Below are 27512 nucleotides of genomic sequence, written 5' to 3'. Positions count from 1 at the left end.
CTTTACAATTACAAGAAAAACAGCAAATAAGAAAAACAGCAAACGTATAATCAACAATACATAATCATCAGTTCTGTTGTTGAAATAAATGGGTATTACACCAGTACTTATTCTAATATACTGACCTGCTCTGCAAAATGGCATCTTCAACTCTGACCTCTTGCTCCCTGGCAACTGTGGCCACCTGACTCATTTCAGACAGGTAGTTCAGGATGAACTTAGTACTCTCTGTCTTGCCTGCTCCACTCTCTCCACTGATATTAATGTACAAGATGGGAAGCCAGCATTCAGACAATGTTATTCAAATACTGTATACGCTGTTATTTTCGTGCACAGATATTTTCGCGAGCGAGGAGGTAACAGACATTTTTGCGAGATGTAGTTTTCGCGAACTGACGCCAATGCTAACGTAAATGCACTAATACCCTAGTGCATATTGAAGACACTTTCACGTGTTGTTAAATTGGTGATCCAACTGTGTTTCGCGAAATTTGCGAAAATTAAACCCTCACGAAAATAACAGCTTATACGGTATCACTCTTTAGCATACTACAGGTACTTCTGTGAAAACATTAGCAACACTGAAAGAATACTCCAGGGGCCCGTTTCATAAAACTTGTCATCAGTGACAAGTTGTCATAGATCTGACAAGCTACTGAAATCCTTGCATCTGATTGGCTGAGAGAAAATTTGTCATAGAAATGTATGCAGTTGTCACTGATAACAAGTTTTATGAAACGGGCCCCTGATCTCTTCATATTTCTAGTTCACTTTTTCATCATTTTGTCCCACAGATATATATATATATATATTTTTTTTTTTTTTTTCAAATGAGCTTAGACCTACTGTGCTGTATAAAGACCATTTGTAAATGTACACATCATTTATTTGCCCTTTGTTATAAAACTACATTCATTATCATGCATTCAACTCTCTTTATTGGACCATTTGGGATTATATGTGCAAACTAATCACCAGACAAAATTAACACAAGTACAAGAATACAATGATAGACTATCCACTAGACCCTGCAGTGTGAAAATGGTTATGCTCTTTGTACACTATCTGCTGCAGAAAAAGCAACTTTATTCAACATTTTCATGTCTACACAAAATGGATATTTAGGCAACCATGACCGACATTCAAAGGAAGGAAATATTCCCGGAAGAATGTTGGACCATGATAACTGCCATCTGTCAAATACAAGCCTACTGTAAAATATAAGATCCATGTGAGAACCCATTAAAAATCCTGGTACAATTCTGCTGCAGCAATTATAATTTTGTTGTGGTTAAATTGGCAACTCTGAATTTTACTGCATATTATCCAATATTGAAAAGGACTTGATGTGACTGGTTGAATTCATTAGATCTGCATAAAATCTTTTCAAATGTGTTGCCAATTTCAGGGTCATGCATAAAATTAGCAAATTATTTTATTTCATTTATTTCTACTTTCATCCTTGGTTTACAAAGTTCGCATAAAAAAACAAACAAACAAGAATGCATGCTATCAAATTATGATAGTGGCGGAATCATGAGAAGCACAAGAGTAAGTTTTTGAAAATGATCCCTAAACAAATATTAGAGCTTTTTGATAATTCTGCAACCACAATAAACCACAGTGTATGGTGTCAGTGGTATAGGGCCAAAATAAGGCTCCAAGGAACGATTAGTTTCTATTTTACCTTGTGAAATACAGTGAATATTAAGAAAATCCCAATAAAAAGATACAGAACCAAATCACAGAAGTGTGGTTTTCAGGGCCTTCATCAGTTACACCAAAGGGTGTTCAGTCTATGTGATTATACACACAATACTGGTGGCTACCTCTGCATTATCACTCATACCATAAGACTTCCTCATCCTTCACGAGTCCAAGATCTGGTTATTGAAAGTTTCATAGCCTTGGAGTTATTATGAGCCCCATTACTACATGTAAGTCTCACATCTTCATACAATGTACAGTTGTATTATTCCATTTACAATCTGGATTGGCATCGCACAATACAAGCCACTCCAGGTACAATACTGTGCAACCTGTACTATCATTAAAGAGTTCCTTTAATGCATACCAGTGCACATAATCACTAATATTCTAAAAAAAAAAGACAAAGGAAAAAGAAATGAACAAATCATTCAGACATTATTACTTTCACAGCAGCTTCTTTTCACTTGTAATGTATATGCAGTTTCTCACTAAGAGATGTTTTAATAGTTACAATACTCCTTCTTCAGCAAACTGTATGAATGGTAGCTATTTTAAGTGATTACCTGAACCTATAGTCTGCAAGATTTACCTGATAAGCACACACTGATTTTCCCCCTTCTTCCACATGGAATAGTAGCAGTCGTTTGCGATGGCAAAGATATGCGGTGGGCACTCGCCGATGTGCTTCTTATTGTAGGCCTGCATGAGTGCCGTGTCGTACATCCCCGGAATCGTCTTGTACGGATTCACGGCACAGAGGATCGAGCCGATGAACGTCTGAACGGATGTAAAGAAATGACTGAATATGTAGAGTATGCAATAAATCAGTTTTCGTGAAACAGTTGGTCTGTCCTACTGTCTAGAGAGTTGAAGTTGACAACTGAATGATTTAAAACACAGCTTGCATCAAGTTCTACAGATAACAATCAAAACTCCACTGCAAAATATGTGACTGTTAGTAACTTGAAACACTCACAATTCTTCTGTCAAAGGTAGTACTTTTTGAGAAGTTCGACAGGGAGGAGGGAATAGACAGACAATTATCTACTTCTTTGAAAGCATGTCTTGCTGAAGACACCATAGTTAAACGTGAGTTTGTTTTGAGTGAGATCGGCATGGAAAATGCATGAAAACATAAAAAGAAATGTCAGTGAGTCAACGTCCAGATAACAGAGTATCCAGATTATCGATGGCTGGATAATCAAGGTCCTACTGTATGTCTTATCATGAAAAAAGAAAAGGAAATGAACTACTGATAATTATAATAATTGTTATTCTTTGCCAAAGAAATGCAAGTACAGTTGAACCTCTCTTATCCGGCCTCCCTTTATCCGGATCTCTCTATTATACGGACGCAATCTCGCCGTGATTTTTTTAAAAATAATTACGGGAGGAAAGGGGGATTCCCAACTCAATGAGAACTCCAACACAAACACACATGAATTACATATGTGACCCGCTACAACAAAATGGTCCTAAAGTCGCGCACGGTCGAAGCTGTGAAAATCGAGTTTGAAGTCAGAGCATCAAAATTGGTCAAAACTTACGATTTTCTGAATTTGACATATCCTTAGAGTCTGACATGTCTTCTATCATCTGTCGAAATTTTGAAGCAAACTGAAGAAAGGAAAGACCAAAAAATAGCGTTATTCTTGGCCATGTTTTTTGGCATTTCAACGAAGCAGAAACTGGTTCGAACATTTGGATTGAGCGCCACACAAAGGCTCCGCCCCTAACAACGACCAGCGTGATCTCATTGGTCAGTTTGCCGCTTGCCGCTAACCGAAGCGTGAAGCTCGCACACTGCCCAGTTGACTGGTGCGTGCTGGCGGGGTGTGCTATGCCCACCCAGCCTAGTCGCTTCTCCTGGCATCCTGGTCACTGATTGGTCGGTGAGGAGACCGCCGACGCTGTGTTTGAATGAGCATTTCGGGGGTTGCTAGGGCTTACCTTCTATTGTCCGAAGGTGAATACTGACTGCGTGTCCCGTGATCGTGATTGCGTCGCAAGGAGAACTTTTAGAGCGCTTACTTCCAACATGATGATCGAATTTTGAAGCGTAGTTTCGTCGACTCGTACTGTTTATTTTCAAGTTCTACTTGATACATTTCTTAATAATTATTTAGGTAAATCATTCCAAGAATTTATAAAAGAAAATGATTTCATTCTTGCAAACACGAACCTCTATTTGGGGTCTGTTACTGAGTGTAACAATGAAAAGGTTGCAGTATACACATTACTACATGTGGTACTACAATGGGCTACATTAGTATTATTGTGTATATATATATATGTACATGTATAAAGCATTGAGTCTCCCGTATCCGGCCAAATCCCTTATCCGGATGAGCCCCGGTCCCGACTTGTCCAGATAGGAGAGGTTCAACTGTACGTACAATGTAATATTCAAACAAGCCTAATGCCATTGTGTTTTTGTTAAACAAATCCATAACAGTGCTGCCACTTGAAATCAAGCAGAGTGTAACTGCACAGTTGACAAATATCACATCAATTTTGCAGGTTAACATTAAAATAAAAATTATGGATATTTGTGCAATCAACTGTCTACAATTACTTAAGTCAGGAGAATCCTTATGAACTATATTTTTACTACCAAAAATAGAAGACAGATTTGTTCAATAAAACAATGGAGTTATCAAGCTACGCATAAATAGAATATACAGGGTAAAATGTAGCACTTACAATTTGTACATTTGTAACGAAATTGTACTAAAAGGAAATAAGTTTTTACAGCCTTCTGCATTATGTTTTTCATTAAATTTTGTCAATCAATTCTATCAATGTACCATGTATACATGCATTCTAATATACATCATAAACACTCAAGCTGCCTTGAGCTAAGAAGTTTCACTTGTTTGTTCTAACCCTTCCTATGCCAATGAGTCAAACGTACACAAATTTCACACACACACCTGCAGACAGGAAATTAATGTGTCACGCAGAGGATTAATATCCCTTTGCAAAGAAGAGTTAGACAAGTGTGTTTTTAACCCATCAGATCCCAGAAACTACATTTTTGTGGTTTGGAGCCAAATCTTTTTATTACAATTTTTTTCACTATTCGCATTGCACAAGGTAGAAAGAAATTCTTCCATTTGAGCCCTATTTGGTCATGTATCATTGTTTTAAGTTTGATTTCAGGACTGTCAAAAGTACGTCAAACACTAATCTTTTTTGTCATGATCTTTAAATTGACAACACATCTTAAAAGTTTATGTTTAATGTTTCTGTCTGAACTTGGCAATCTTTTTTTTTTTTTTGAGGAGATTTAATGAATCTAACCAGTTCCATATTTGCTTTCTCCAAAATAAAATATGAAGTAAAATTCAGGAAACTTTGTCAAGCAACTGAGGGCAAAATCAAAGTTTCTATATTACAGTTTATCCAACAACTTGATAGGTTAAAATTTGCCAGGCACATACTATAGTAGCTATTGAATACAGGAGGAACAGTAGAAGAGGAGCTTATCCTGGTTTCTGACTTACATAGATCCTGTCGTTTTCATAGCGTAGCTTGAGGTTGTCCAGAATACTGCCCTCGTGCAGGTCCATGAGTTTGGCCATGTCCTGCAGGCCAACTCCATCTTGGAGGAACGTCATTGCCATGGCGACGGCTTGATGATGCACCTTCCCCGTCTGTCTCCGCCCTCCTCCTCCTCCTCCTCCACCAGCTCTGCCCCAGCAGACCTGTTCCAACCAATCCTCTCAAAAGGGGGTCAGTACGACAGGTACTTGGTTCTGCCGCTTAATGCATTTAGATCGATGCCGCCCGTCCAACAAAGTTGGGCACAGTAGGAATATCTTTGTTGATGTTGGTCTCCCCCCGGAGGTGATATCGCTCCGATCACGTTGATCTAGTCTAGTTGCTTTCCTGCCCTGCTACCGGAGTCGTAACCTGAGATGCATTTCCCTCGCTTCCGCGCTGTTGATGTTCGGTCCTGGAGGTCAGATAAAGGAAAGGATATGAATATGAGCAAAGGTGTACACTGACAGCATGCCTGTGCAAAATTCCAGGTGTCTGTTTCCGGATTAAAACAACAGTACAGAGGAATGCTCACATACAGTAGTCTTATCTGCAGACATCTACACAAAATGAAAACCTCTTTGATAATGAACGACACTATTGTTACCAAAGTAGTCTTTCCTCAAACAGACTTATAATTTCAAATCTGCAAATCTACTTTAACAAGCTTGGAGAGAGAGAGAGAGTGCATGGCACCTACATGCATTTACAGCAAAATCTGTCCTAGAGCAGCATTTAACTGTGAAGGTGGTTGAACCAGGGAGGTGGTTCCTACCTCCCTGGTTGAACTGATGATTGGCAAACATGATAAAAAACAGACTAGAGTTTGAGTCTACAGAGGGAGTACTGCCATCAGTAAAAACTTGCTGCAAAGTTCTGAGCTTACCTGACCCTGCAGGCTCTCTTTAATAATATTGACATTGACGTCATGAATGTGCTCATCTTATTTTTCGAACCATGTACATAAACCGTAAGTCTCTTACCCTGGGCTATGATCACTCATTGTCAGAGAAGTACAAAATGGCCTGGATCCTTTAATTTACAATGAAACAAACAACTAAAATGAATACACCCGAAAGCTACAAATGTGTGTCTGCATGGTGAGGGGGTGAAGTCAGTTTGTGCCCTTGAAATTACAGAAATTCACTTAAGCCAAGTACAAAGGAGAGTAGTTTCTCATCCAGATTTTCAAAGAGAGGTGATGTGGTAGATCCTTACTATTTGATATCTTGCTATTCTTTTATCTGAAGCTGCTGCAGAGGAAAAGACACTCGCATTGTTTTGAACTGGCTTCTACAATGATTTTTAAACATGCGTAAACTAACCCTGAACATTCACAACCCAAACTACTTGCATCTGAGTCTCTAAAGTCTGGCAAAAGTTGAATATTTACCACAAATTTTAACTCTTTCTACAAATTTTGGAATGACTTTACAGTACTGCTGTGTGTATGTACGTATCGCACCAACATCTACACTATTGCGTATGTGTATGAATCTTAGTCTTGCCGCGACAGACTAGGTAGAGACCGAACGAGGCTACTGACTACTTGAGTACAGCACAGATATTCTACACTATATTACAGTGTTTCAAAGTATGGAGACACAAAGGCAAGTGTGAGAGAAAGAAAGATAAATGTCATTAACCCTTGGACTCCCAAAGCTAAGACAAAACTTCTTTACAGGCAGCCCGACACAATTTAAGCAGGTTTAACTGATATCAGTTGTTGGACACGAGAGCTTAACAAATTTGTCGAAAGCGGCCAAAGAACAAGATGGGAGGCAAACAGAGCGGGATATAGAGATATCAAGAAGCAGACGTCGGACCGTCGAAATCAGACGTGGTGCCGCCCGGGTTTTGGGACAGACTTCCCGCTGCTTAATCACAGCAACATCTGACGGAGGGGACGAGACCGATACATGACACATGATTAGCTCATCACTAATCGAAAACCAATGCAACACCTGCCAATGGGAACACTCTGAGTGATGAATGATGATGTGAGATTTTAATTTTGTTGTTGGTGGTGTTGCATGCATGGGGATGGCTTAGTCAGGGTAGGGTGTGGGGGGGGGGGATATTTATTCCATGAAAACACCCCAAATTCGTCTTGCAGCAGATATATCAATGTGACTGACACTTCATTTTCCATCCATCAAGTAGATCGAGTAGAAAATACTACCATTTAACAAATACATCAAGAGACACCCTTATGCTACAGTTCTCATATATGACACAAGAGGAGATATAAAGTATCATTAAAATAGTTCAAACTCCAGTCTATCAATACCCTCAATATCTTTAATACACTAATTGCAGTACTTAAGAATATCAAAACTAGAGTGAATTGCTGTAAAAATTATAATTCTTTCACATGCACATGCCTGTGTGCATACAACTTTATTCAATGCATGCCCCCCCCCCCAACAAAAAAAAAAAGTGAGAAAAAAGAATGGAAGCTCTGGTAATCAGAGTTTTTTTTTTTTTTTTTTTTACTTTTATCTTTCTTAGTCTCTCGACAGCTCACAGAGGCAGAGCAGAAGAGGTAGAAACTCATCACATATATCATGAATATTTGATATAATATTTTTCATTTATCCTATTGATGATTTGTGTACCTTATCAAATGATAATATGATAATGCTAAATGATAATACAGATGTACCCATATGGCAATGATTGTTCAACAAATACACTGTGTGTGAAGAATGATTGTGGTTTTACAGTCAGTAACACACAGTTTGCGTGACTGATGGTAGTTTGAAATGTCATCAGCTGAGTGCAAGAAGGGAGTGAAAATCAATGGAGTAAGCATATTCTGGCTCTCAACCAACCATACGATCATATGAACTGGATTATGAATGATGGTGGTTTTACATTCAGTGACACTTCACCATGTATGAATGATGATGGTTCTCGCATTTCATAACACACACCTTTTATGACTAATGGCAGTGTTAAAGGACCAAAGTCCTACGAAAGTCACAACTCGCAAGAAGTTGTAAAATGGTAACTCGTTTTGATGGTTCATGAAACAAACGTGTCATGATATTTCACAAAATATCACAGTAGCTACAATATACTTCTTCGCAGCTTTCTGCTGACATTGTCAGGATATTCAATTTGTCGTTAATGTGGTGATTCAAAAGAGTCTTTACTATACTTGAGATAATATCTTGAGATATATAGGACTGTATGTGGGCGGTAATATTCCACTTTACAGATGTATACTATGTTTGAATTGTGATGCAAATGAACAACACTGTCAGGAGAGATGGCATACACAGTACGTTAACTGCAATTAACAACTTTCACACGATTCTAATTTTACTACATGTATGGTGATGTATTTTTTGTGTGTTCAGAAATACACGCCACAGGCAATTGATCAATAGTCTAGACAAAAACACAGTACGCACATCAGAGTGACTTTATTCAATAATATAATGTTTTGCATTGCTTCAGCATGCTTCTAAAATGCATTACCAGTATTACTAGGCAAATTTGCAGAAAAAAAAGTGTTGCGCTCTATAATAAACTTATCACATATTTCACTTAATACACCTCTATGCTCTGCACGTAAAGCTGGCGCCATGACCTCATCACACTGTTTGTATGCAGACTGTCAAGTTTAAATGCCCAAATATTAAGCACAGAGAGAATGTCTCTTTTGATTCCCATCTCCTTCACATTCAGATGTCACGGTACCTTTTCACAAGGCATAATTTCTCCCTTGGGATGAAGTACCTTGCTTGCTGTGCAGCAATTACAGAAACAGATGGAAAGATCATCACTCTATACTTTCATAGCTTTCTTGCTCTTGCCTGACATACACGTCAACACACACACACACACACACACACACATACACACACACACACACACACTCTGTCTCTCTTCTCGCTGTCTCTCCCCCCCCCCACCCCGATCTATTTCATTTCTCACTCCAACACACACACATACACACACAGTCTCGTTCCCTCCCCTTCTCTCTTTCATTTTTCTCTCTCTCTAAAAACACAACACACACACACACACACACACACTCACACACACACATACACACACAAATACATATTAATATACATTTTAGACCATTTTTCCTACATCATCTCTCTTCCTCTAACACAAACACACACACACACATAAACATGCACAAACAAACACACACACACACACACACACACACAAAACATACTAATATACATTCTAGTCCATATTTTCTCTATCATCTCTCAACCTCTTAAACATAAACACACACACACACACAAATACACACATACTAATATACATTCTAGTCCCTTTTTTTTTCTCTCTACCATCTCTCTCCCTCGTAAACACAAACACACACAAGTACTCATTCCTTCCTTTCTCTCTCAATACACACACACAAACACACACACACTCTCTCTCTCTCTCCTTCTTTAATTTCTCAGATGCATACACATACATAATACACAAACACACACACCCCCACAGACAAACAGATAAAGGTACAGATCTGCATTCATCTACTAGTACAGACTATATTATAAATTGCCCTCTCTCATTTTCTGAAATCTATCATACTGTATGTATACAAATCTCCCATTCTCTTCTCTTCTCTATAATATACCAGGGTCTGATAGTAAAAGAACTGTATATCACTGTGACCATGTGTGATCCATCATACGCTGTACATATCTATTTTTCCTTTACTTCCTGTTTTCCCACCAGCACCTTTGGAGTACTTTCTACAGCTGCGGCAAACAGGAGGTTTAAAAACGATCAGCAATGAGCACCGGAATATTTTTACCACATTTTTGGAAAGCACACTGCCTGACAATCAATCCATAGAGGCTGATTTATCATCGCACTATTTTCTGGCTAAAAACGTAGAACCGATGATAATTACTGCCCATTATCATAGCGTGTCTGGTATTGAAAGGGTATGGATATTTTTAGCCCTTGTTGTCTTTCTCATATAGGCCCTACGTATTTCATAAAAAGCAAACTGTAATTAAATTCTTAGAAAGAGCACGACCTACCAAGCAAGCTAGGGAGGTTGATTTGTCATTGCAATAGTCTCTGGCTACAAACACAGAAGGGATAATTAGTACTGTTCATCATCATTGCATATTTAAGGTTGGAAGGGTGTGGAAATTTTCTTTAGCACTTGTCCTCTTTCTCAATTATGCATTTCATACCGAGCGAAATATCATTGATATCCACCTTGCCTCCACTGTGAATCATTAATTTTGCTGGGGTTCGATTCTAGAAAAGGACATTTAGACAATCAATTAAAAAATTCTTCTATTCATGACCTATCAGCTTGCAGAACTGGATACATTTTCACTATAAAGACTTATGTGGAACCACAGAAGTGCAATTCTATTCTGTCCACAGCAAAATATTACAAAGAGAATAGTAAAAGTGTAATGAGATTTGGACAAGGACATAAAGAAATATGTTGAATTTGGTAGTTTCATTAAGTTTCCATAAAGCAATGACAATGATATTGGCTGCAGCCACACCCTAATATGCAAATTAGCTGAGTTGATGATGTCACCACCACAGAACTCTCCCGTTGGTTTGTGAAAAAAAAAATTGTCTAACTTATGATTTAGCTGATAAATGAAATAGCTTTAGCCCTTTCCCCTCAAAGGTTATTGTTGCATGGTTATACTGTGATAATTTGATACAAAGGATAGGGTTTTTTTTTAATTGATTAATGTCATACAATGAAATCTAGAGAGTATTTAGAAGACAGTAAAGACAGTGAAATCATCATCTAATTTATTTTACTCCTGTGAATGCAATTTATATCCCTGCCTCATGGCAACATGTAAATTTTGAATATTTCATGAGTTTTTCAGCTCATGTCCAGATTTTATGACAATTCCACCATTTTGATTCTTTGAACTGTTTCAATTTATCACAGTAAACCTGATCAAGAAATGGAATGAAACTACTATTACTGTAAATAATATGATACCGGTACCAGAACATCTGCAATTCATACCACATGCCACTGAATTCAAATCAAAGAAATATCCAATCTGAAAAAAAAAAAAAAAAATCCACAGGAAAAAATGGACAAAAACCAACACATCTCTATCAAACAGGAAAACAGTAATAAATGCAATTACCTGTCACATGTGGCTTTTGTGCGTTCTAGGTCATTCAATATCCACATCACGCAGATCTAGGTACACACACAGCGTCCAACAAGATAGAACAGCGCCTTTTGCTAGCAAGCAGGCAGACCGTCAGTATGCGAATTTTACGTTGTGTGCTCTTGACACTTGAATGTTTGCACAGTGCTTGACCTAATTGCTGCTTACGGACATCGTTGAGAGGAGACAAGTCCATTGTATAATTACCCCGTTATTCATTTATCAGGAGGATCAGACAGTTGGGATTGTAATCTCAAACTGTCCCCGATGTGCTCATTGATGGCTGGTGTGCTTATTGAACTGATCATTAAAATCAATGCAGCTTGCGTTTTAATGTCGCTTTTTATCAAAGCAACATCTCGAAGGGAAATCTGCCGTATTTTTCAGGTGAAATGTGATGAATTCGAGTAAAATCAAATGAATAGAAAAGTTAAAGTTTCATTAAGATCAAACAAAAAATTGAAAAAACAAACAGTGAATACTAATCTTTAACTTTCACATGATGTCATTAAACAACACAAAATTCGGATTGCAACCATATAAGAAAGTTAGAAAATCTAATGCTGTTCTTATGATTTTCAAAACTGCAATAATTCAATGTGAGGGATATCATTTATTCTTTACTATAGGTGCCATGTCAAAAGAGAAAATGTAATGATGTTTTATGTAAGGGTCAATGAGAGACTTGTATTGTCAGTTGATGACACTATCACCTTCTTCAAATTGCATAATGTGACATCAACAATGAACATCACTGTTTTGTGAAAAAAAAAAAGAAACTTCAAAAGCGGCAGATTGATTTTTCAAACGTCACATGAAGTTTGATGAGACAATATACAATGAGAACACTCACCATGGTATATATATATTTGTACACCTCGCATGCTTAGTCATGTGACTTCCATTTATTCTCCCGGTTGTCACATGTACAATGTAAAGCTGAACTGGCAAGGTCATTGCTATATCATGTGGGAGCCCTTGTGGTTCAGTGGATAGGACCCCAGGCTATCAATCAGAAGGTCTGTGGTTCAAATCCCCTGACAGCAGCCGTTTTGTGCTACATAGGCATGTCACCTTATCATCATTGCCTAACTCTTTGGAGGGAACTTAAAGCAGTCAGTCCCATGGTTACCAGCTTGCAAGGCATTCATTGTTTCCTTAGCAACCAGATAGGTAAAGAAGACTAACAATAAAAATTCTCAGTGCATTCAGACGCTAAAAATTTATACTAGAACGGTATAGCTATACCAAAACGGTATAGCTTTACGATGAATTTATACGTCTGAACGCTGACTAACGAAACGACGTATAATGAAACGACGTATAGCGAAACAACGGTCAGAGCATCGTTTCGAACTAGAACTCGATAACGAATCAGCATTTCGTGTGCGTCTGAACGTATGGCGACCATAGAACAGTATAACTGGGCGGGGCTTAATGGGAGCGCGCACGAAAGGTGACCCCACAGCTGTCACTCACAACTATAACAGCATGCGCAGTGGGAAACTGCACATCTATACGACGTTTCCCAGAACGGTCGAAATTAGTGTCTGAACGGTCTGTCGGCTATACGATGATTCTTTATACGTCATTTCGTTATCGAGTTTTGGTATAAAATGGCATGCGTCTGAAAAGGGGGTGAGTCTCCGTTGGGTCAATCAATGAGCCACATGCAATTGTTCTCTACTGCTGTAACAGCACAACTCCGCTGCAGTGGAGTAACTACGTGTAGTAAACTCCTGATATTGTGGTTACTATTATGGTAGTTGTGTGGAAGTTGTGTGGTGTGGACAAGAACAATTAATATGAGACCTACCAAACCCCAACAGCCCTCTATGCCCCATCCCAGGGAAGACAAGTTTTACATAAAAGCGGCCACGGCACGGTTTCAGTGTTTCTATTCAAGGCTACGAAATGTAATTAAGATTATGGAGATAGTGAAAACCAAAAAGGAATTGCAGATTCACCCTCCTTCCCCTCCATTATTTAAACACTGGACATTTGATGATGGTAGTTTTTGCTTGCAGACCCCTTCAATCTATGGACTTGAGTGTTTATCTAACCTTGAGAGGCACAAGTACGTTGGTATTATAAACATATACTTCATCTCTTGATAGAATGTGCGATAGTTTTATGCGTGTACTTGCATATTATATCTACATATGTGTACATACAGTATATCATCATTATGTTGGTATGTATTTGCATATAATGTGATAATATGTGTGCACATGAAAATAAAACCATCTAGAATTCTAGCAGGGTGTTGAGACATCCAAATAAAAATTATTCAGACAAAACTTAACATACTTAAGTGATTACTTCTTTCAAATGGGTTGTATACCACAAAATAGCATGCCATACAATGCAAACTTCGGACCTTTATCCCATACTTTATAGTACAGAGAAGTCATCATCTAGTAGTTTGTACTAAACAGTATCTTATATTTTACCATCTCCCAGAACAAGCAAACAATTTATCATTGTTCATGTAAGAAGCAAATGGTATCCTGGCAATGTGACAATTTGCTACATCATCGTAATCATAGAGTTATCATTTTTGTCATTACTATGATTAATATCAGCAGAAGTAATATTAAAGGTAATTTCATTACGAGGCTTACTGTAAAACGAGGAATGTTCGCGTGCATTGTAATTTCACGAGCGCCAAGATTTGCGAAATTAAAATGCACGCAAAAGTTCTTGTCTACGCTATATGCGTTGAATGCCAGTGGCAGTTCGCGAAAATTTCATACTGCAAAAAAGGCCTTCGGCTCCAATTCGCGAAAAATTCATGCCGCGAATATATCATGTTTTACAGTATATATTTGCTGCCCAATGCCACTAAATCCACATAAAAAGGATTGATGCACTTTGGAAGTAAAACAAAAATGAAGAAACACATACAAACACACACACACACACACAAACCCACAATATGACAACAATGCCAGAGACAATCACGCTGGGAGGGACAATATGTGTAATACGTAAGCATGCATATAATTCACAATACACTTATTCCTTGATCTTCCCGGAATGAAATGACTCAAAATTGCAGCCTTAGTAGAAATAATTTGTCTCCAAACGCGTTGGCATCATAACAGAGATACGAGCCGGAGAGAAAAGTTCTTGGGGGTAGTTTTGGACATTATTCAGTGCTCTATTTACACAGAAAATGGGATTTTCTTTAAACATTGGCATGGATCTCATGCCCCCAGGAGCTCCAGACATACACATGACAACTTCCAGGGGACTCATTACCCTAATAAATGATTCATGACTTTTGTACAGCTGACAGAAGGGTAACCATACTGCCCTTTCCCCCCTCTAAACTAACCAAAGCGCCAGCGATTACAACGCGTGTGCTGTCTATAAAAGGGGAGAGAGGTAGAATCGGGGGAGAAAAAAAATATAACAATGCCCCATAAGCCCTCGGCAATTTGGAGTTTCAATTAGACTCAGTCAAGTATACTGCATCGTCGTACATCGACTTCATTAGAGATCAACTCGGCGTGCGATGGGGGAATAGAAGGGTAATTCTTGTGGTGACTCACGAACAGGGGGCTGGTCGCAATTTTTTCCCCCGCTTTCTTTTTATTATTTTCTCCCTAAGCGACGACGTCGACGATGCTTTCGTATGACTGGAGCTAATGCATTCTCAAGGTGAGCTCTTGCAAGGAGCTGATGATGATGATCGGAGCAGTCTCTCTGAGGTAGGTGTTGCTACGGTGACTGTAGCGTGGGGAGACGGCCCCTCATGGTCAGCTCCAGCAGGCTAACGACAGCAAGTCAGCTACTCGTCGTGGGGGAATTCAGGGAGCTTAGATAGAAGAGCACCTCAAGAATACCGACTGTACAATGAAAACGATAAATTATACTCTCCAACATCGACTTACCATAATCGTCACCAAAGCGCAACGAGGCCTCTATTTTGCAATTCAGTCAACTGGCACTATAAAGCGTTTCTTGCGATCGTGCATTGCAAAGTCTGCCTTTTTGATCTATGTGATACGTAGTTAGCATCATAATGAATCATTTTATATGTAAGTTGAGTATCTAAGTGATAAAAAAGGATGATATCTCAGATAAAATCAACAATCTAGTTGGTAGATGGATTGGTTTAATAGCAGTAATGATTATTACATTGTAGCCCCACTTTATTTCTACTCTTAGTTTTACTTTGCTCCGTGCTGTTTATTTGGGAATAGGGGGAGGAGAGGGTTCATGGGGTCAGATGGTTGTAATCATTCTCCCATGCTTTTATGATCCCAGGTTACCATTCACTCATGTGCACACAAGTTGAACTTTATGTTTCCACATCAAATATATCATAAGCACAAATACTGACATTTTATATTCATTTTCACAAAGTCGACGTACTACCCATCACATACTCTCCCTGTCAGAAAAAAGGAAATATGGTGGGTTCAAATCTAAGTTCATGGGTTCCCCTCCCCGTCAAGGGCCCATTCAACGGGTTAAAATGTATCAGATATCAACATGGATTCAGGAAATCAGCCGCTGTGATAAAGGATAGCTCAGATTAAAGACAAAGCTGAGCACTTTTAATGAAACCAGTAAAGTCAAAAGAAAAAAAGTCAGCTAAAAGGTGTCAAAAGGGCACACAATGCAAGAAATACAACACTATAAAAGTGGACATTTTCATGTGATTTTTCCTGCTTGGCCAGGTACAGTGTAAGATGAATCTCAAATATTTTCGATTCCACGGAATCAAAACATCAAATAGTGTTTACATATAACAAGCAAAAGAAGAAAAATCAGTGTCCTTTAATTTTTGCATTAGTTTTTTGTTGAAAAAAAAATCCGCTTATACAGTAGTCCGTCAGATACATATAGATGACATTCTACGAGGAAAACAAATAAGCTATGTAACAGGGCAATGAAATTATCTAAGGGGCATTTCATGAAGCATTTTGTCAGATTTTTTTTTTCTGACAAATTTGCTCTCAGCCAATAAGATGAAAGCATTACACTAGCTCATAACATAAACGGTTTGTCAGAAAAAAAGATATCAGGCAAAATGCCTCATGAAAAATGCCCCTCTCATATTCACATCTACTGAAGATTAACATGTAATAAAGTACCTAATGATGCAAATAATGATACATGTATGTTTGAAGAATAAAACAGAGCATGGAAGAGGAAAGAGTACATCATTTATAAAGCAATCTGTCTTCCTAGATATGCTACTTAAAGTAAGAACTAGGTAAAGTGCAAACAGACTTTGAAATGATTTGTTTTCAGTACCACCACAATCAAAATCTCACTACCTACCAGTACAAAATTATGCAAGGAAAATTGCAGTCATGCTATTGCACTATTAAAACAGGCTTAGCAGTAAAAGAAGTTCTCTTGAAGTTCATCCGAGGTTTTCAGAGGGTCATATGTGTGTATGTGTGTGAGTGTGTGTGTGTTTGTCTGTCTCTGTCTGTCTGTTAGTCTGTCACTAGTTTGAAATGAGGAGCATTATATGATAATTCAACATAGTATTGCTTTCTCCTGAGAAACTTTGCTTTCATAATGTAATAGGCATTTCTAAAATAAATTAGTATTGATACAAAAGACCTATTATGACCTTGAAAAGAAAAAGAAAACTGCCTCCCCTTTTTTTTTCTCCTCTCTGACTCAAATCAAGATTTGAGCATTACAGGACCATGCCGACAATCCCCTCCGATTTAACTTAAGAACATAAACATACTTGCCTTGGGTTTAATGTGCCATAATTCATATCCATCAAAGTTCGATGAGAAACCATTACGGGAGGGTATGTGTACAGAGATGAGTGGGGGGAAGGCAACCCTTAATGATGAATTGGTTACTCACGCAGTTAAAATGGCTGTGCATGATCCCCTCAGGATGATCCTTCAGATCATAGCTAGATCCGATTGGTATGACCCTCCAAATGATTGATGTGATGTGTCTCATCTGATCAACCAATTAATTTTTCTGTTTTTCATGTGCGTGTTTCTTTCCTCCTGCACATTGCCAATTTGAGGATGGCCTTTCCTGCCCTGATCAGATGTTGCATTTTCAAAGGCAGAGCACTAGTGGGGAATGTTTGGACAAACTCTGGGCTGTCATCGTGGATCTATTGGAAATTTCATATGCCCGTATGGCGTATCACATGAAGAGGTGGAACAACTAGTGAAAGTGTTCAGGAAAGCAGATTGTCTTTTCTTTCATAGACTTGCAAATGTGTCACTTGTCTTACAGTGCCTTGTCCCTTCTCCCTTAAAATGATAGTCCACACCATACTAGAGTTGACTTTGGTATAAAGCACAACAAAACAGACAGAACAGAAGAAGTTTCATTAAAATTTTAAATTTCTTTTCAGCATTTTGAACCTACAATGTATGTTTATTTGGTGTGAATGCTAAACATTTCTTTCTCCAATTCCATAAAAAAAAGAATGGATATACTGTAAAATCAGAAACATTCAAGACATTGGTGCCAGTGGCCTTTCTCGCAGCATGAAACTTCCACCAGTTGCCACTGGCACTCATTTGATCAATGCATTGTGTCAACAAAAAACTTTTGCGTGCATTTTACTTTCGCAAAAATTGCAAAAGTTCGAAGTATACAAAACTTTCTGGTTTTACAGCAGTGATGATTTGTGTGTACATCAATGAGAGACCTGCAAGACCATGATCACTTCATCTTCATTGCATGCGATGGTTGCTACTTACAATTTATCCCTGTTTTGTGAAGATGGGAAACTGTTCAATTCCTCAACTTTGCTATACTAGGTCTATTTACAAACCTCTACCGGTCTATTTCTATCAAACTTTTCTTTGTTTAATTTTACCTGGCTAAAACCAGCTTGCACGTAATGATTTCAGACATCGCCTTAAGAAACATATTCCATTATGAAAATAATAGAATTTTTACAATATGAACACGATCATGTATATTACACATAGAGAATTTCTTGATCTCTTTGAATTTCTCTCTCTCTCTCTCTCTCTATACATTCTATGTATATATACACTGTTGATATAAAAGACAAAAAAGCAGAACAATCTAATAGTATGAGTCCAGATAAATGTTGTTCAATAGTGAAAGTGAACATATAGTAGAGTAACAGATATATTCATTATGTGATTACAACAAACAAATGCTATTCTCACCAACAAAATAACCACGTACATTCCCTCTATCTTTACAGCTTAAGATATATAAATAATGTCTAGATACATGTTTATGTTTTTTTCTATCACAGATTACGCATTAAATGTATTCATTACAAGGGTAGAAAAGAGATGGAGAGGACATGATCTAAATGAATTCCAAATATTATCTGAACTATTCAGATTTTAGCACTAGCTATAAACATTAATTTCAACTTCAAAAATATGTCCCATATATGATCTATTTATTCACATACACCGGAAGACTCAAAGAGTAGTTATTAAAGCATACTAAAGTCTATATATAAATCACGACATAAAAGTGCACTTGGGTAGATTACATGCACGTTCATGACCTACAGATAAACCACTGAGCCCTCATTTTAGAAATGAGCAATAAAATTTAATTGCTGTGTCTTACATTTTGGGTTATATTGTATATTTTGAAGGTGTGGCATTTGGGCTTTCAGATAGTTGTATAGGCAGTGATGCCAACTTTTCCTGGGGATTAAAAAAAAAAAAGATTCTGGAGTGGAACCATAGTATTCAGGGATTTGAGAAAAAAAATAACAAAAAGCAATTGGGGAAAAAAAAACCAATTGACAAAAGAAAACCAACAACACCAAGCAAACTCTAAGCAAGAAATGTTGTATGTATTTTAGTAACTGCACAAATGCACTGCACACATGCACAGTCACATACATGTAGATCTGAAAATAAGAAAGAATGACTGAGGGGGAATGAGCGGGAGCAATATTAAAATACAATGGAATGTAATACTTTGCACCTCTCCGCATCCCCCCCCCCCCCCCCCCGAAAAAAAAAAATACCAATGATGAAAAAAGAAAATGAATGAGCACATTCTGAAATTTAAAAAAGAAAAGAAATTACATCACTGTACTGGTGATTCAATGAGGCTGAAGATACAAAATTTAGTATGAATTTCACGTGAGGGAGATATTGAAAAATTGTGAGGGAGAAGATGAAAGGTACTTGTTACATGCCAGTCTTGATTATTCTCACATTACATCGCAATCAATTCTCTGCTGGGTGTAGGGCCAGATCTTGATGGACAGTGATGGAATGGTATGAGTTATAAATGAGGATTACAATGTAAATTGCATTGCACATGAATACTTCACAGCAGTGCAGTGACTCATGATTGGTAGATTATTTTATGATGTCATAATGACACATCATGATTTAAACAAGCCCCGGCCTGTCTACTGTAACACCCTTTCAAGCATAATCCAATCTGACAGAGGATACTCTTCCCATATCCAATACCTTAAGTGTATTACGTAAAGCTTCGTATTACACATCAAACTTAGCCAAAATATTGAAGAAAAAGAAACACTCTTTTCTCTTGACAAACATGCTACTTAAAAGGTTCTTCTTTGGCACAAAAAAGTCTTGAGCACATTGTTAGAGTACATTATGAGGATAAGTAAAAGTTATATGTTAGTGTCCAATTTTGAGTAGACAAGTATTGTGTTAAAAAAAAAACGAAAGAAGGAAGGAATATTCATCCCATAAAAGTGTTTCTGTGATTGTGACAGAATTTACACAAATTTTCACAAAATGTGCATACTACAGTGTAGAATCACACTCCTAAATCTCTCTTTTACACTGCATGTTTCATGTGAATCTTTCGCTGATTCTGTTCATTTTGCTCTATTCTTTGATACATGGAAGTCACCTTGAATGGGGGGGGGGGGGGGTGTTTGTTCCCTGTAAATGGTCAAGTACATACATGTACCACACTAAATTTGAGAGTACACAATGGCATATTGGGGCTATCACGATGCAGACAAGACTGTTTGAACAGCTCTGATTCATTCCTGTATCAGCCATCGACAGCCGCCAGCGGTTAGACAGCATTCACAAGATGGATGTTCTGCACTGATGCTCTGCAGTCTGGAGGTTGTCACCATGGCAACAAACAGCATGGGATGCAGCAACAGGTTGCTCATCTTCCACTTGGGACCAGCGAAGCAAAATTAGGTCTCAAGTCACATACATAAACCTAGCAATAATCCTGCCCCATCGAAGGCTAGTCCTGAGTATCTACTCAGGCAGGTGTCAGTGGGAAATAATCAAAGCTCATCCTCAACTGGTTGAAAGAGGCAACATATTTTGATGGAGCATTCCCGCTATCTAATGATTTGACAATGTGTCAGTCATTGTTTCATCTCCCTGTGATTGACACATTAACTTGTCAGCACTTGCATCGATGGTTCTCTGTACACATGGGCCCGAATTCACGAAGGTGGTACAAATGAAACCATGGTTTAAACCATGGACAAAAACCATGGACAAAAACCATGGAGCGCCAAGAGTCGCACGGAAGATTTCCTTACGAAATTGGTAATTTTGTCGATAAAATGACCGTTTCGTTAACGAAATTATCATTCCGTGGACGAAATGTTCATTTAGTTACAAAATGTTGTCATTTCGTTGCAAAATAATCATTTCATCGACGAAATGACTGATGTCGTAATGAAATATTCCGTGCGACACTTGGCGCTCCATGGTTTTTGTCCATGGTTTAAACCATGGTTTCATTTGTACCACCATCGTGAATTCGGGCCATGGTGTACAGAGTACTCCTGTACTGTAACTGACTCCACTGCAGAGTGCACTCTCCTGATGAGCTTTGACGAAAGTTAAAGTAAAGAAGTTAAATCTTATCATGAAGAATAATAATAACAACAACAACAACAACAACAACAACAAAATCTTGTCCATTAGCACTGGTTATTACTAACAAACAACTGAGACATGCTCTAAATCACTGCCTAATGTAATCTTTCGGGAAGAATGAATATTTTTGTTTATCTCTATGGCTCTTTCAAATAGCAATTGATAATTCTAGACTCCATTCTAATCGTTCATACATGTAGTACCTCTGTCTTTGACCAGTGGCAACTTGTCCACATACAGAGTCATTAATTAGGACATTGTAGTGGCAGCCCTGGGAGGCTTAATGGGTAGTGAGTTTTCATATCAATATGTTGACTACACATTATGAGTGCAAGCATATTAAAGGGACTGTACAGTACTGGTTGAGGTAAGGGATTCATGTTTTGAACATTTCTAAGTGAGATAATGAAAAACCTCTTGTGAAATATGAAGGAGCATGTAATTTTAAGAAGGATTCAATGTTTATTTGATGAAAATTGGCTTTGAAATGGCTGAGATATCCAAAAAAAAGTGATTATAATAAAAGGCAACATGCCACAACTTCATTAGGATCTCTTTGTTTTACCTTGTTTTTGGATATCTCAGCCATTTCAAAACCAATTTTCATCAAATAAATTTTTGATACCTTTTAGAATTGCATGCTCTTTGACATCTCATATAGTGGTTTCTGAATATCTCGCAAAATGTTAAAAGCTAAATCCTCACCTCGACCAGAACTGTACATACCCTTTAACCGGTTGACTATTCATTTCAATATCGGATGCACACATTTATATCAATGCAGGCTGCAAATATCATCAATAATTGACTCTGGAAATAAGCAATGTCAGAAGAATTAGGATGCATTTAATATAAATCATCAGATACGCTGGTACCAAGGATTTTCATCACTTGACCCGCTTAAGACTTGTCCCGAGTATACCCGGGCAGGTGTCTATGGGAAATGTTTGTTGGTTATAGTAAAATCAGCCCATCCTCAACAGGGTAATTTCATGGGCACGCATACGCACACAAATGGATACGCACAATCAAACATTAAACCAGAATGTTGGAGTGGTACATTAATCAATTAAATAACTAACTGACAACACATGAACACCTTCAGTATTCTTCATATGATGTAACTCTCGGTCGAGACAGTGACAGCTAGGCAAAACGTGCCCGCTGCAAACTGTAAATCAAGTTTCCTCCATCTACTGCCCGGCGACCCGTGAGTAAATTAATGGAGGTAGCAAGAAGGCCTGGCATCATTATCCAATCTCTTTAATGATCCAACTCTCTAACCTGGCAGCCTTCATGTGTGGCACGTACACTTTACAGAGAGGGAGAGAGGGAGGGACGTAAGCTGATGATGGAATGGTCCAAACTAGTGGCAAGCATCGCCAACAAGGGCCATTGGTCAGTGGCTTGACCGTTATACCACTATGTTTCATGACTGGCACCAAGATCACCTGTTCAGATTTGTGCTAGACAGACAGGCCATACCAAGGTTACCCATAGAGGCCCAGCCAATTTTACTCCAACACATATTTCCCATAGACACCTGCCTGAACATACTGGTGACTAGTCTTCAGCAGCTTAAAGGGTGTGTACAGTTCTGGTCGAGGTGAGGATTTAGCTTTTAACGTTTTGCGAGATATTCAGAAACCACTCTATGAGATGTCAAAGAGCATGCAATTATAAGGGGTATCAAAAGTTTATTTGATGAAAATCGGTTTAGAAATGGATGAGATATCCAAAAACAAGGTGAAGCAAAGAGATCTTAATAAAAGGTGTGGCCTGTAGTCTTTTATCATTGTTACTTTTTTGGATATCTCAGCCATTTGAAAACCAATGTTCATCAAATAAATGTTGAATCCTTCTTAAAATTACATGCTCTTTCATATTTCATAAGAGGTTTTTCATTATCTCACTTAGAAATGTAAAAAACACGAATCCCCACCTCAACCAGTACTGTACAGCCCCTTTAACCCGTTAAGAGCAAGTCCTGAGCATACTTGGGCAGGGATCTAAGGGAAATGCGTGTTGTAGCAAAATCAGTCCGTCCTCAAAGGGTTACTAGTAACACTACCTTTATGAGTTCACGATACTCTCTTCCAAGGCAATGTGTACTTCTTAACCCATTGAGGATGGACTGATTTTGCTGCAACATGCATTTCCCATAGACACCTGCCCAAGTAAACTCGGGACTTATCCTCATCGGGTTAATACCCATACAGCAGGCTTCAAATCTTACTTGAGTTATTTGCTGAATGAGAGGATTGAGTCTATTGGCAAGAGTTCAATATATATATATATATATATATATATATATATATATATATATATATATATATATATATATATCTTAAATATCATTGTTTATGAGATACAGAGTAGTATCACTCTAGAAAGTACTTTCCAACAATTATTGCTTATGCATTGTTTGTAATAAAATGCAGTTTCATTAATATTGTACAGTGGTGGAAGGAAGTAGAAACTACAAGAGAAGTTTAAGATACGATTTCTTTGATGCACACTTGTAACGCAAATCTAAATTGGAATACATGCTGTACAAGTTGTAACTCTCAGGATTTAATGCGTACACTAGAGTGAAAGGTACTTGCACTGTAATAAAAACATACATTAAATCCTATCACACGGTATATATCACTGCATCTCAACCATCAAAGATGTAATATTTGTCTTATAGATTAAATCTTGTGAAAGGTAATATGCAACTTTTAGGAGATGTAAGTTCAACATTGAAAATGCAGTTGTATTTTCAAGTAAAAACCTTCAGTAAATATCAAAGGCAAAGATGTAAACACACAATAGCCATCCTGAAAAACTGAAGGCAAAGACACCACAATTGCAAGTAGCAGAGAATACAATTCTTCCAAAATTCACGTCCATGAAGATGAGTCAACCAAACAAATCCCTCTGAATTCAGGTTGATAGTCCAACAATGTTTGTTTGGTCAATTATACATGTCTGTGCATATGTGTGTGTGTGTGTGTGAGAATGTGTGTTTGGTAGGAAGACTGAACGACACCCCTGTAGTTGGAGTCCTCCGCTCTCTACACAGTGTGTTGCTATCTCAGTTAGATTCCCAACACTCACACCCCCACCCTCTCCTCTGGATCCCCCCCCCCCCCTTGAACACATGCCCACCACACGAGGCGTGACCAAACACATCAACATCCAATCGGGCCCTGTGCAAAGTGCTCCTCCCGATCATCATCCGGTGCAAATTCAGCCGAGCACGTCATCTTCTAATAGCCCGGGGGGCCGGGATGGACGTGGATAGAATCCCACAGTTACTCCCCACCCCCCCCCCCCCCACCTCATTCTCTCTTTCTTATTCCACCAGCAAACCAAGCAGTGCATCACCCACCTATTGCAGGATCTATGCACACAGCCTCATTCACACAGAGATTCCTGGCTTCACTAACCCTCATAGTCCCACATATTTTGAAATGCCATTGACATCATGTGCCGCATAGCATGCCTTTGATATTGCCAGAGTTAAAGCGAGTTAATTTTTCTCATTCAAAAATTCCAGTCACATCTCTGTCACTTTAATCCTTCATGTCCCAATGGAATTTGCTGCTGAAGTTATCCTCTTATCATTAAATTGGCAGCTCCAGAATATGCTGCCTATCTTATACTGGAAAAAGATGGAGACGGTAGAATCTATCAAATCTGCAAAAGATCAGATGGAGATATATAAAAATTTGCCGACACATAATTTTCTGTAATTTGTTGCAAATTTGAAAAAAAAATCAGCTAAAAATTGTGCAATTAGATGGCTTTTGAATAATCTGCCTCTGAAACAAAACAATAATCAATGAACTATATATGGAGGTCTCAAATGAAAGAAATGTTTTGCTCCTTCCTCATGATATTCAAACAAAGGAAAAATCATGATGAAGAGATCCAGCAAAAAACTGCAGAAATATGAGATCTCAGGCTTGATGACGTATTCAGCACGATGTCTCCTCATTCAGAAATTCTAGTCACATCTCTGCTCAATTCTAAATAGAGCAGAGCAGATGACTTTTGACGGCGTGTATTTTTTCTGCCCCATCTCCCAAGTTTAAAGGGCTACGCCATATCTCATTCAAGCAAGCTATTCATGTTTAATAAAAGCTGAAAATCTTTAACCATGAAACAAATTCTTTATCAATACATGCCTTGATACAACATGCATCAATACCCTCTACTCTTGTCACTTTTTTGATTACTTAATCTCACGTACCACAGAAAATTAATCAATATCCATGACAATACATTGAATGTCATCTGTGGATAAATATGAATATTGATAACTTTCATCAAAAGTACTAATATCTGCACACATGACAGATTTATTGAAGGAATACACAATGACAGTGTAAACTGCAATTTCTGTTTCAAAATATCATGCTCATAAAGTGTATGTATCTTGACTTGCATGACAATAAAGATGTGTTTTGGTTTGTTTGCTTTTTTAAGAATCCCTCATAACTGACCATCAAATATCATGAAACTGATGTGGAATAAAGAACCTATAGAAGAAACCAAGATTAGTAGAGTGTAAAGCAAGAAATGTTTGTGGCATGAAATTTTCACACATTGGAGCCAAAAGCCTTTTTTTGCAGCATGAAATTTTTGCAAATTCCCACTGGTATTCAATGCATATTCATGTAGTGTAGGCAAGAACTTTTGCATGCACTAAAATTCCATTAATTTTGGCTCCGATTGCAAAATTTGTTTTATCAAAATGCACATGAACATTTCTGGTTTTACAGTAACTGCCAACTAAAGCTAGAGATTCATTGTCACAATAATTCTACATTGTGTTGTTGGCCCACTTTTAGCTCAACAAACCTGACACCATTATGGGGATGAATATGACAAAATTGGGACTCGCCTTCATGGTCCAATAACTGCAAATCTCTACGTTAAGTCTAACCAAAAGAGATCAAGAGGTTAAATGACATACTGACTTTACTAGAATTTGAATGTAAACAAAAGGAAATAAAAGTTTGCACTTTGTGAAATTGGCCAATATCATGCACAGTGTATGATTTTTTTTCAAAATAGCAAATTTCATCCCATTAAATACATGACACAGTCATTGAAAGATTTGAAATGTGTGATTTTAAAGAGGGCAGCAAACAATAAGATTTCAGGTTGCCTTGTGCAATGTGCTAGCTGTTACTCTCTTGATTGATGGAGTTTCATCGATTAATATTTATACAATTTGATAGTGAAAGACATTTATCTGTGGTCTGTGGTGGAAGCACGGTTCACGAGGAAGATTTACTGGCAAAGAAGAATTTGAAGCAACACATGAATATTTCATGCATTTCTGGACAAAAACTAGTCAGACACACTGCGATGATGCATTGTGGCAACTAGGTTTTGTGGTCTGCCAATATTACTGCCCAATAATAGCAATATTACCACAAATGTGACAAATATGGGGGGAAATTCTCAATTCTGACAGGTTTGTGCTGTCATAGTGGACATCAGTGATGCAGCAAATTGGCACCCATAGATCATGTTTGTCAGAGCCATTTAGAGTGACTTGATCCAGTGATTAAGCCATAGCCTTCCAGGTATGGCCATTCCCATTGATCAAATGCAGGGCACATTCAACTTCTATGGGGTTATGGATTAATCACATGTAGATTAGTTTGACTTTCAGTCCTGTTTGTATGGGCATTGAGGCATGACACTACACACACAGAAATACTGACAATATCCACTCACGTAATTGGAAGTAACCTGCAGTAGCAGGTATGACAAAACTTTCTTCAATATTTTAGTTATAAATTCAACTTATGTCACAATATTTCCAATTAAATTGATAATGTCATGAATGAGTACAACTCAATAGAGATCCAAAGGACTCCTATTTTGTGACCACTGTTACAAACGTGAACACATGAATGATGGGGGAAAGGGTGATGCACTTCACTGTACATAAAATATAATACCCATGACATTCATCTGCAAAGAAACATTTTCAGTAGTGTGCACTGGCAACTTACAGCCAAATAAAAGTGCATTGTGATGTCATAGGCATTAACTTGTCAAATGTGGAAAGACACTCTCCTCTATACTACTGCATGTTTCTTCTTTCTCTTTTTTTTCTAAAAACAAAACTGTGATTTAATATGATTATACTCACGTAAGAATGGATACATCCACGAAAGTACAACTTAAAAATAAAACTCAGATGTGCACAAGCAATCCACTCCAAAGAAAAACAGCAGCTGAG

General features: G+C 37.9%; 1 protein-coding gene across 1 annotated transcript in view; it reads right to left on the bottom strand.

The window, feature by feature from the left end:
• LOC139716584 (unconventional myosin-X-like) overlaps positions 1–27512 on the bottom strand; it is a 192287-nt gene that overhangs the window by 92856 nt on the left and 71919 nt on the right. Inside the window, exons 4-6 of the mRNA XM_071628111.1 lie at positions 5217–5668; positions 2300–2487; positions 126–254 (exon numbers count right to left, since the gene is read on the bottom strand). Coding sequence (XP_071484212.1) covers positions 126–254; positions 2300–2487; positions 5217–5336 — 437 coding nt within the window. The 5' untranslated portion in view covers positions 5337–5668. The remainder of the gene's footprint in view (positions 1–125; positions 255–2299; positions 2488–5216; positions 5669–27512) is intronic.

The sequence above is a fragment of the Diadema antillarum genome, unplaced genomic scaffold (genome assembly GCF_040938485.1).
Source record: "Diadema antillarum isolate AM-2024a unplaced genomic scaffold, OU_Dant_1.0 scf00000067, whole genome shotgun sequence".
NCBI lineage: Eukaryota > Metazoa > Echinodermata > Echinoidea > Diadematoida > Diadematidae > Diadema > Diadema antillarum.
The sequence above is the reverse complement of the archived record's forward strand: the minus strand, read 5'-3'. Positions and strand labels throughout refer to the sequence as shown.